Raw genomic sequence first — 12,092 nt, 5'->3', positions numbered from 1 at the left:
CTGATTCAATTTTGCATATTCATGAAATGAACAATGAAAATAGTTTGATTAATGTTTGTTATCCTGGATTTGCTTATTTGCAAGCTTTCAAAAAGAAAATAACAAAAATTAAAAATATATATAATACAAGTAAACACAAAAACAGTTGATGAGTTTTGGACAACAGTTTAATGATTCTGCAGAAGTTTTAACAAAGATTAGTGGTACTTCAGATTTATGAAAAAAAGTAATACCTGGCCATATTGGTATTCTTTGGTCGGAAACTAAATCTCCTTATGGTAATGCTATTCTGCAGTTAGAGACATCAACAAAAACCATTTAAAGTAGATTTTACAAATTTTACAATTTTCTAAGTTGTTGTTAAAGTTAAAAGTGAAAAAGATTTGAGATTTTCCAGGGTTATAAATCTAAAATATAATTTTGTATCACCTAGTTTCTACATTTAAACCAAATTATTCTTATATATTTAGAAATCAACTTTTAGGCCCTGTCACTTTACTGAGCTGGCTACAAGAAATAAACTGGAAATCCATTGGAAGAAATTTGTCCTATTTCTGCAAACCTCTTCTACTGACTCTCATTTATTTCAATGGTTCAGCCAACCCAATAAAGTTAGGAAATATTAAATAATGGGATTTTTTTTCTATTATTTTTTTTTCATCAAAATTCATGATTAGTAAATCATGAATTTTAATTTATCAGTTTCATGATTAAATTCTGTCACCCAGCTTGACATTCTCATACATCTTTTATACTTTATATATTCACACATAATATCCTTGTCACTGATATTTTTAGGGTCCAAAAAAGATTTTCATCAAACATTTTTATCGAAAGATTTATTTTGGGACAACTTCAGTGGCTAAACCATTTAATTTAAAATTAAAATTATGTTAGCTAACAAGAAAAATGTTTAGAGTAAGATGTAAAGTAATGATTAAACAGTCTGATTTTCATGAGATTAAGTATTTATGTCTACAAGCTTTTTACAATTTTAACTTCTCATAAAATTTCAACTTTGATGGGAAAGCTGTTGGAGAGTATTGTTTTATTTTGAAGGCATCAACTATTTCTTCTTCACAGAATCTTGATATCTTCCAGACTTTGCCATTCTTACAGCCTTACTCCATTTTCATTTATATCATTTATTTTTGAATTCACATTTTCCAACAAAACATGTCATCTTCAGTCTTCCTTTTTGAAATAAATTTCTATCACATTTTTATTTCTTTATGTTTAAAATGAGAACTAAATATATATATATGTATGTATGTATGTATGTATGTATGTATGTATGTATCTATCTCTCTCTCTCTCTCTCTCTCTCTCTCTCTCTATATATATATATATATATATATATATATGTATTTCCTCGTCTTGTATTTTTATGGAATTCTTGTTTTTACAGATAAACTTCTATTCATTTCCATTTTGACTGAGGCTAAGATTTCTTACCAAACAACAGATATTTCAATACTTACTGCAACACAAGGATCATATACTCTTTAATTATTAATTGCTTATATACAACTCACTCCTAAAGACCTATTTCTATTGCCTTATTTCTTAACTGACCTCAGGAAAAAAAAAATGAACAACAACAAAAATGTGTCTTTAATTCAACAACTAAATAGTGTTAGCATCATCTGAAGGTGAAATTTTTGAAAATCCTTCAGCGTAACCCATTTCATGACATCTCATCTGCTAAACAGATTAATCAATCATCATTTGTTGGCTGCATTGAATCCATTTGTTTTCTCACAAAGAATATGAGTGGAGCCTTTCAGTATACATTATTTTTTCTCATAAACAAATTGTATGTAGCTTACATGCTCTAAAACTCCATGTGTGTGTGTGTGTGTGTGTGTGTACGTGTACACACACATGTGTGCATGCATGTGTGCACACGTGTGTGTAGAATAGATTAGAATTTGTTTTTTGTTTACCTTTAATAGTTCAAAGAGAATAGAAACAGTCAGAATACATAATTTATCTGGTAATAAATCTAGAATAGGTTTTAGTGTTCTTAGAGTCTATAAAACCTCAGACTTGCAGCAGAAACCAAAGCAATTTTCCTTTTTTTTTTTTTTAAATATTATAAAACAAAAAAACATTTTAACCATTGTTCGTTGTTCTGTTTTTTTTCTCTTTTCTTTACCTGTCTCTAAAGTCACAAAGTATGAAATACTTAAAGGTTAGCACTACTGGTTTCCTGAGTAATTGGTATGACTCTCTCACCACTATTTAAAGCTAGTTTAGTTGCTCGGATTGTTAAAACACCATCAGAGGCCAACACGGAAGTCACATTTGCTGCATCGCATTCCTGAAAGAAAGGAAAGATACTTAAGTATGTGAAAAAAGGTTGACAACATTTGGGAAGGATGCATTCTGGAGACAGAAGTAGGCTGATGATATTAATGCTGCATGTTAGGTTTGAGGTATAAATGGAGGAGAATGGTGGCTTAGATGGAATATTGAGTTGGCAGGGGATTAATATAGGGAGTTGATGGAGGTAGAATGACGGGATAGTGTTGAATCCAGGGAAGATTTTGTGTTTTGATAGAGAGAAAAAGAGGGGTCTGAATATAAGGATTCTGAATATTGGTGAAATGGAAGTGGATTTAATGCATTGAGTTATTGGAAATTTCACCATAAACATTTTTGCTGCAAGAAAATTCACCATAAGAAATTTCATTTGAAATGACCTCATCACATTTTGTTTTATGTTTGACGTTGAATAAAGACTTTCCTATTCAATGCTTTTATAAAACCTTTGATCATTCTCTTCTTTTTTTTTATATTATAAAAAACTGCTGATTTAATATGATTTATCATTGTCCATAAAGTAAATTTGTTGTACAGCAAATTTTCCTATACAACGAAATTTCTTACTGCGAATTTTCCTGACACAGATGTTTAGGTACAATAACAGAGTTGATGTGGGTTTGGAATATTGATGGAGCAAAGCTTGGTCTTAGGGAAGAAGTAAGTTTCAAGTACTGAAGGAAGCTGGTTACTGATTTTAACTTGATAAAGTTCTTTTGTCAATGAAAGGATAAATGTCAACATGTCTCGTCTCATACACATAATGCTGAGAGGTGTTAAGCATAGCAGACAAAGCATGTTGGCTGTTATCACAGCATCAATGTTGGGATACATCTCTTCTTACTCTGTCGACAGGAATGACAGTTTATTCAAGCATGGCCACTGGTTTATATTATTCGATATGTCCTTCTTTTTTTAAAGATGTTATGCAATAATTTGGGAGAGATTTAGTTTGCTTCTTCTAGTAGGTCAAGCGACAATGTAGAGGTCTCTTGTTAGTTATTTCCTCAACTTTGAAAATATATGTTATCTGCATAATGCGGTTTTTTTCAATTGCATGAACTAGAAGTCGGAGGGGGATGGGATAAACTACCTGCATCAACTTGCTATAAAAGCAGGTAGTAATTTTACCTTGTATTTATTTTTTAGTGCAAGCTATAATGGAAGTGACAAAGGAGCATATTCGGTATGTTTTGCTTTATGAGTTCAATAAAGGCACAATGCAATAGAAAGTGCAAGGAGTATTAATGCAGTATATGGGGATTGGACAATAAGCATAAAGCAGTATCAATGGTGGTTCCAGGGATTCCAAGCTGGAAACCATAGCCTAGAAGACGAGCCTTGTCCTGGAAGATCTGTAGAGCTTGACAAGGACGTCCTGCAAATTCTGGTGGAACAAAATCCCATCGTAACTGTTGAGGAACTAGCAGAGAATGTTGGATTTGGTTATTCAACCATTCATCAATACCTGCATGCCATTGGAAAAGTCAGCAAATTGGGTCAATGGGTTCCTCACAAACTTCCTGAGTCTGATCACACGCAGAGAATGAATGTGTGTTCTTCTTTGCTGTTATGCCACACAAATGATCCTTTCTTGGACTGAATAGTGACTGGTGATGAGAAATGAGTTCTCTATAAAAATGTCAGAAGTGCCAAAGACAATGGGTAGGGAAAAGAGAAACACCAGCACCCCAGGCTAAAGAAGGTCTTCACCCACATAAGGTGTTGCTATCTGTTTGGTGAGATATGAAAGGTTTAATCCGCTTTGAACTTTTAAACTCAAACCAAATGATAACAAAGGAGATCAGCTGCAAGTAACTTGAGTGGCTTAAATCAGCCCAAGAAGAAAAACGACCATCTTTGGTTTCAAGATGAAAGGTGTTCTTCCATCAGGATAATGCTTGGCCACATACAGCAAGGATGATATTCCAAAGGTGGGAGCAGTTGGAAGGGAAACGATGCCCTACCCACCATATTCACCAGACATTGCCCCATCTGATTATCATTCATTCCCCAGTCTTCAAAATCATTTGGACAGAAAATATATGAATTCTGTGGACGAGGTCAGAACAGTACTGGAAGAGTATTTTTCATCACAGACAAGTGAATTTTGGAAGAGGGGCCTTTCATGTCTTCGAGATAGATGGAAGAGCATTGTAGAAAATGAAAGAAAGTATATTCTAGATTAAAAAAGAACTTTGTTTATCTTAATTATGAAAAATAAAAGGAGTATTAAAAACTGCATTATTTATGGGATGACCCAATAGATAACTTGATTGTTTGAGGGTTAAGAAATGAAAATAAAAATAAAAAAACAAAAAATAAACCGATTTACCCTTGGAAGAAGATATTGGCGTTTAAATTCTCTCTGAATATATCCATGTTCATCTTGTTTTTCTTCATGTTTTGCATGAATTACAATTCTATTGTCAATAACTTTCAGAGTTATTTCATCTGGACTGAAGTGGCTCACATCAAGCCGGACTTTGAACTCTTTTTCATCATTGCTCACCTGGAAAAGACATTCAGGTAAGAAATATGAGAAATTTTGCAAGGATTTTATCTAGGCAATATTTAACTGTTGCAAAAGTATGTATGTGTGCATATGTAATATGTGTGTGTGTGTGTCTGCGTTTGTGAGTGTGTGTGATAAACATACACACACATTTGCAATGAATAATAGAAAAGGGATTGAACGACATTTATTATTCCATATAAACTTAAATTGCTTCCATACATTGTCACACCTGTAGTACATTGGTGAGATGAAATAATTCACCTATTGCATAATCACTAAACCCCCTCCCTGCATCAGAGGTGTAAAATGTGTTTCTCCAGGGGTGAGTATTTTGAAAAAGTCCTTCATAAGATCAGACTGTCATTTCACACCATACAAGAATGAATACACACACACACACACACACACACACACACACACACGCGCGCACACACACACACACACACACACACACACACACACACACACACACACACACACACACACACACACACACACTATGGCCAAGTGATCAACCAGACTATTGGATATTGTTATACATCGCTGGTCACAATGCACTTCACATCATTTCAGCTTTCGAATGCTGCCACCCAACTGGCAAGACAGGCAGGCAGGCAGGCCAACGAAATTCCCCCAGAACAGGACACTGATCAATTTTAGGGTCATCCATTTACAGCTGAGTGAACTTAAGCATCGTGAAATGAAGTATTTTGCTCAAGAACATAAGATGCCTCATGATTGTGGATGCAACATACCTCACCGCTCTATATATTATTCATGCATGTGTGTGCATGCATGCAATATCCTGATGCACACTCACACACTCATTCACTCATATACCCTGGTCTATATATTGCTACTGACAAAACTCTGTTAGTTATCCATTGATTTTTTTGGTTTCTTTTTTAACCTGATGAGATTTTGCTTTGTCATCATTGCATGTAGACGTGTGATAAAATGAGCTTTTTGTTACTTTAATTTGATGAAACAAATGAAAATCCATTTGGAAAAAAAGCTTTGATGAATTTATGTATGAGCAGTCATCAGCTAGTATCAATGTGAAAAGTGTAATAGAGAACAAAATCAATTTTTTTTTTATATTGATCATCAAACAGGGAGTAGCAGAGTCTAGAGGTGGTTTGAAGAAGGTGATGGTTGAGTAAGTAAGTGACATGGGAGATTGTAGAAAGCTTCTCTGAAGGTAAAAAGAGAAGAGAGAAATTAATAACCGTTAGAACATGACAGGGCCATTCTATCAGCCGAAAAGTTGAATGACGAAGAAGACAACTAGGCTGATCTGTTGGCCTGGTAATACAAGCTTCAAGATTAGCCAGCTGGTCTTTGTACGTGCCAATCAGATTGCTTCTTGCATTTCTTGCAAACCTGGGCCTTTCACGATAGTTTGCTGTGTTCTGTGATTTTACATCGATTTTTTGGTGTTCCAAGTGAGCATTGTGAAATTTCACCATGTCTGATGAAAATATCCTTAGAAGTGCCTGATTTCTTCCAGTTTAGCATCAAATCTGACACTGAAACTGGTGAAAACAATCAGGAGAGTAATGGAGAAGATCAAAATGATGAAGATAATGTTGTGAACGATTGGTTAAGGATTAGGAATACTGAACTAGAGAGAGACTCCAAGGGAATTCTTCTAGAAATGTGCCACAAGGCATAAGTACCCAGAGGGAATTCTTCTAGAGATATGCCACAAGTCATAAGTATCCAAAGGGAATTCTTCTAGAAATGTGCCACAAGGCATAAGTACCCAAAGGGAATATTTTATGCTGGTTTTCACATGGAATCTCATTCAAATGTTTGTCAGAGAGACCAATAATTTGTCCTAAACCAGGACTGCCATGTTTATGTTGGCAAACAATCTTTACTCCAAAGTATTGTTGCTGAATATCTCTCGTAGTGAGATTTAAAAATAGTAATTTTCTAACCAATAAGTATGTTGCCAACTTTCTCAGGAATACTCAGCCCAAGAGGAGGTCCCAAGGTCGTAAATGGCTTTGTCCTCTTGGCACTGAAATGCTCTGTTTCCAAAAGGACAGCTGTTAGAGAGATTGTAAATTCTATGCAGTTGTTGCTACATTGTGTAAGAATAGTTTTAAAAAGTTTGGATTTGAACAAAGAGTAGCAAGAAAGAAGTCAACAGGGCTGAAGATATTAGTATGAAGGCAGATGAATTTTGCTTGTTAAAAGTATGGTGTGACAATAATGAAGTCTGCTAATTTTCCAGTTCAAGGCAGATCTAAGTGTGAGGTGGAACAAAACTGGAATACAGGAGCTGGATTGTTGGCAAGGAACAGTTTAATATGTAGAAATTATGGTATGGAGAGCAGTTTAGGTGACAAGTTGATCAGAGCTAATTTTTGTTGAAAACCATTTAAGTGATTCCAAATACTATTAAACATTTCAAATGGATCTTTCACACATCTATTCCAATGTAGGAACTTATGAGAGGAACAATGGACTTTTAAGGTGCCTTGGGACTGAATCTCTGGAATAGTTTACTGAAAATCCTAATCTTAATTTAGAAAACTTATGGAATTAGCTGGAAAGCAAGTTTAGCAAAAATTCCATTAATTACAAACTCTTCCTTGCTAAACTCCTTAATTTCAGTCCCTTACTTAGGTACTGGAAGCACTCATCTTCCATCTTCTCTTCATCCATATCGTGTCTCCATTTTCCTCTCAAGATTCCAGTCCTGACTACTTCACACAATCCTTCATAACCAGAATGACAGCCATCTCATCCCCTCTGCCTTTATCTCCAGAAGACTTACAGATTTTCAATCCCATAAATCTCATAAAATCCATAAGCAGTGGTTCCTTTTTTCCTCTCTTAACAACAACATCACCATTTGGCAACAAAACATACTTTAAAGGATTCCCTTCTGTTACAAGCATTCAGGCCAGGTTTAGCAACTAAAAATAGATCGATATATCTTGACAAGACACTTCTTACTACAGCTGGTGCTCATTAGTCAGTTATGGGCATTCTCCTTTGTTCTCTGACTAAGTCAAACAAACACACACACACACACACACACACACACACACACACACACGCACACACACACACACACACACACACACACAACCCTGAAAGTGCTGCTTTGAAGTGGGGAAGCCAGTAGCATGTTGGCTGGCCTGATTAACAGTTTTAGGTTTCCCAAGGTATGTAGTCACCAGGTAGTGTTTTGAATCTGCATACCTCTAAGGCAACAAACATAAATGGTTAACACAAGAAATTCTTCCCTTGGGCAGTTTTAAAAAGAATTCTGGAAAAGATTTATTTCTTGGCAGCCTTAGAATATCAATTGAGCTCATTTCTCAGTGTGTGTGGGGGAGTCGGTGGGGTTTGGTTTAGAATATATTTCATACATCTTAAAGAACAGAGTACTATATGTTTCTCTCTCTCATCCCTCTTTCTCCTCCTCCCCCTCTCTCCTGTTCATTCTCTGTCTCTCTTTGTCTCTCTCTCAAGTGCTGCCTGAAAGAACATTTTCTGCGTCAAAAGAAAATACCTAGAAAATGCAGCATTGCTATGGAATGTGGTTTGTCTATGGTTTAAATTTGATGGGAATCTGTCTGTCTATAAACACGCATACCATGCTTGTATATGTATATATAGTTTTGTAGATGCATATATAAATCCCTCCGTCCATCCATCCATCCATCCATCCACTTGTGATCACTCCAAACACCATGATGTTGAATGGATGTTTGATTTTTATCACTCTCGGTACACGTCCTCAGATTGCACTGTCCTCAGATTGCACTGTCCTCAGATTGCACTGTCCTCAGATTGCACTGTCTTCAGATTGACACCCGGACACTCTGAATCACCCATACAAACCTAATAATTCTCAACAGTTCAATGTATTTAACCCGGATTTCTGTAAATGTGAGTCTCTGTACCATCTCAAGTTTTTGCGAAAGCGGACACAGTCTTATTTACTGACACATGTTGTACAAATTGCACATGTTGGTCGAATAATTCTTCCTCTATGCAAACATTAGCCTCAACATGGCCTCCATCACAAACTATACATTTCGTCTTTCAATTCTCATCGTATCGTTGTTCCCGAAGACTATCCTTCGTTGAATTAAGCAGGTGGAAGTCAGAAGACGCCATTCCGGGTTATACAATTTATAGAGGAATCACTGATCAGCTCAATTTTCTGCTTGTTTGACGTTTTGCCAAAACTGAGTGTGGTCGCACATTATTATTGTGAATGTGAATCATTTTCAGATTCTTGTTCAGAGCTTTTCCTCTTAATAACTTCTCTGAAGTTTTTCAGTGTCTCAACGTGCCGCTCAGTGTTCATTGTATAGTGACGCTCTGGAAAATCAAGGGAAAAAAAAACAACTCCCTTGTCTTGCCAAATTAAAAAGTCACATGATTTCCTTTGCCGATCTCTTGTTCTTGAACCTCTTAGGCCATGGAGAAAAGGTGGGAACCATTCTATGGACTGAGTCTTCGTTACTGGATCATGAAGAAATAACTACGTTTCGTTTCTTGTCACCAGATCGGAAACATTTGTCTTTATTTGCTTTAAATGCTTCCAGAAGATCAAAGCAGATTTCCATCCTTTTCTCCTTCAAATCGGGTGTGAAATGCCAAGGTACACATTTTTCACAGGTTCCGATGCCCAGCGTCTTCCACCATTTTCTGTAATGCATTGTAATGAGAGTTCAATTATGCAGTTGACTAACACACTGTGAGTCGTATGTCTGCGCAAATCATTTCGGTCACACGCTGGTGATTCGTGGCAGTGATCGATGTTGAAGCTCTCCCTCCGTGTTGTTTACCCTTTCTTTAAACTTCTTCATCCACCTGTACACATTGCTCTTGTGAACAGAGACATCTACACAAATGACCTGCAGCCTTTCTGTGGATGCTGGACAGTCTGCATCCCTCCTTCGTCGAGAACTCAATGACGAGACGCTGCTTTTGCTTAAGACTCATCATCTGCCTGTAATAAAGGCGAACAAAAAGAAATTCTATAGAAGAGTTGCACTACCGACATGTGCAACTAGAACGACCCATATCAGCCAAGGCCGGCTCAAGGTACCGGCAACTCGGCAAGTCCCCCAGGGTGCCATGTGCTAGGGGGTGCCAAGTGCTAGGGGGTGCCAAAGAGGACCTAACAAGAGCGAACAGACTTGTGCAATTCTGGCAGATCTGTGCACGACAACCACCACGTCAAAATATTGAGTATACGATGGACCAAGACAACAATGGAGCATCTATAACAAATCTCCCTCAAATCGCAACTCATCATCTTGAGAAAATGAAGGTAATACATTGGCTAATATATCGATATCCTTAAAACAACGGGATGATCACGACTGGAGCGAATAACTTTGATCATAGCCCTACTTGATCAGGTTGATTTGGAGGCTACATAACACAACTGTGAAATGTGAATCAACCCATAAAAACCTTAAACAAAATGAGGACAAATATGCATCAAATGTAAATAATGTAAATAATGTACATAATTCCTCACCTCTTAAATATAGAACTGTATTATCAAAATTTAAAGTTTCACAACAAATTATCCCAGAATGTCTCTTACATTGGCAGAAGGCACGCTAACAATTATTATTATTATTATCATTTATAAAATAGAGAAACATTTGATTAAGTTATATGACTTTAGAACTAATAACATGGAACATGGAAAAGAGAAATGTTAGAGTAACAAAATTTTGGCGTTAAAATCAAGTCTTACTTCTGAAAATCCTGTAGACACAGCTGACTGTTGTTGGGCCACAGGCATAGCATGGTGGAATCCACTGTGCATATTCGATCGACGCCAGTTCTGCCAGTGACTGAAGAAATCATCCATCATTGGAGATATTCCGAAATGTTGATCAGAGAGTCGGGAAAATGGCGGCATATCAGTCCATGGGTCCTCCCAGATGCTCCACGAAGGCATTCTGTTATACAGCGGTGTCAGGGATCGTGAGTAGGGATAATGAGGATTTGCCATTCTTGTGATTTCAAATTTTCACTGGTAACCAAACAAATATACTGCCAATAACTTGCAGAAAATTCTTCTCTCAGCAATGGCAATTCTGCGGCGGCTGTTTTAGTTGTTGTCTTAATATAAAGTGTGTTCTGTGACTCAAACAGAACTACAGGTGGCTTTCTTTGTAGAAATTTCGGTTAGAAGCAATATTCCAATTTATAACAGCAGCAGTTAACAAAAACAAGGGAGAGAGAGAGAGAGAGAGAAGGGGAGGGAGAGAAAGAGGCAGACTGAATCCGTGTGTGTGTGTAGTGCATGCGTCACTCAGCGCCTCACCCCCGCCTCTTCCCCTTTCCGTTTCTAACCAATATCTATTCCACTCTTAAAAACTTCTTCCTTTGCTTACATTATTCCCATTCCATCTTCTAGTTAACCTTTGTACATTTATTTTTAAAAACGGGGTCAGCAAATATTTCTATCCATTTACCTGTCTATTTATCTATCTACCTATCTACGAGTCAATCAACATGTCTGTCTGCCTACCTGGTTGTTTGTCAGTCTGTCTGTATGTCTGCTTAACTAGCTAGTTAGCGCTAACTAGTACTATAACTATGCATATAGATTCACTTGATAGAAATGCGCATGTGAGGTCGTATGTTACTGTGTGTGTGTGTGTGTATAATATATATATATATATATATATATATATATATATATATATATATATACACGGACACACATATATATGTATATTATATGTTATTCTTTTTCTCTTTTACTCTTTTACTTGTTTTAGTCATTTGACTGCGGTCATGCTGGAGCACTGCCTTTAGTCGAGCAAATCGACCCCAGAGTTTATTCTTTGTAAGCCTAGTACTTATTCTATCGGTCACTTTTGCCGAACCACTAAGTTACGGAGACGTAAACACACCAGCATCGGTTGTCAAGCGATGTTGGGGGGACAAACACAGATACACAAACATATACACACACATATACATATATATACATATACGACGGGCTTTCTCCAGTTTCCGCCTTCCAAATCCACTCACAAGGGCATTGATCGGTCCGAGGCTATAGTAGAAGACACTTGCCCAAGGTGCCACGCAGTGGGACTGAACCCGGAACCATGTGATTGGTAAGCATGCTACTTACCACACAGCCACTCCTGCTATTTACTATTTATTATTTAATTGAATGCGACGCATCCGTTATATATATATATATATATATATATATATAAAAGAGAAAATATATAAA

General features: G+C 36.6%; 2 protein-coding genes across 2 annotated transcripts in view; one reads left to right on the top strand and one right to left on the bottom strand.

Moving 5' to 3' along the window:
- Nucleotides 1-149: 149 nt before the first annotated feature.
- On the bottom strand, nt 150-11,380 carry LOC106878386 (alpha-crystallin A chain). Its single transcript, XM_014927577.3, has 3 exons — nt 10,590-11,380; nt 4,661-4,837; nt 150-2,323 (listed from the first exon to the last, which is right to left on the bottom strand). The coding sequence occupies exons 1-3, from the start codon at nt 10,848-10,850 to the stop codon at nt 2,189-2,191; spliced, it is 573 nt and encodes a 190-aa protein (XP_014783063.1). The 5' UTR covers nt 10,851-11,380; the 3' UTR covers nt 150-2,188.
- Nucleotides 4,779-12,092, top strand: part of LOC106868906 (uncharacterized) — a 72,452-nt gene continuing 65,138 nt past the window's right edge. The window contains exon 1 of the mRNA XM_089364276.1: nt 4,779-4,854. The gene's annotated coding sequence lies outside the window, so the exon portion shown is untranslated. The remainder of the gene's footprint in view (nt 4,855-12,092) is intronic.

Source organism: Octopus bimaculoides, chromosome 16 (genome assembly GCF_046866305.1).
Source record: "Octopus bimaculoides isolate indiv1 chromosome 16, ASM4686630v1, whole genome shotgun sequence".
Classification (NCBI taxonomy): Eukaryota; Metazoa; Mollusca; class Cephalopoda; order Octopoda; family Octopodidae; genus Octopus; species Octopus bimaculoides.
The sequence above is the reverse complement of the archived record's forward strand: the minus strand, read 5'-3'. Positions and strand labels throughout refer to the sequence as shown.

Coding starts and splice junctions, on each gene's coding strand:
- LOC106878386 (XM_014927577.3), bottom strand. CDS start 10,850: ATGGCAAATCCTCATTATCCCTACTCACGATCCCTGACACCGCTGTAT. Junction 4,838..10,589: donor TGTCTACAGGATTTTCAGAA/GTAAGACTTGAT, acceptor TGTCTTTTCCAG/GTGAGCAATGATGAAAAAGA. Junction 2,324..4,660: donor GCCAATATCTTCTTCCAAGG/GTAAATCGGTTT, acceptor CCTTTCTTTCAG/GAATGCGATGCAGCAAATGT.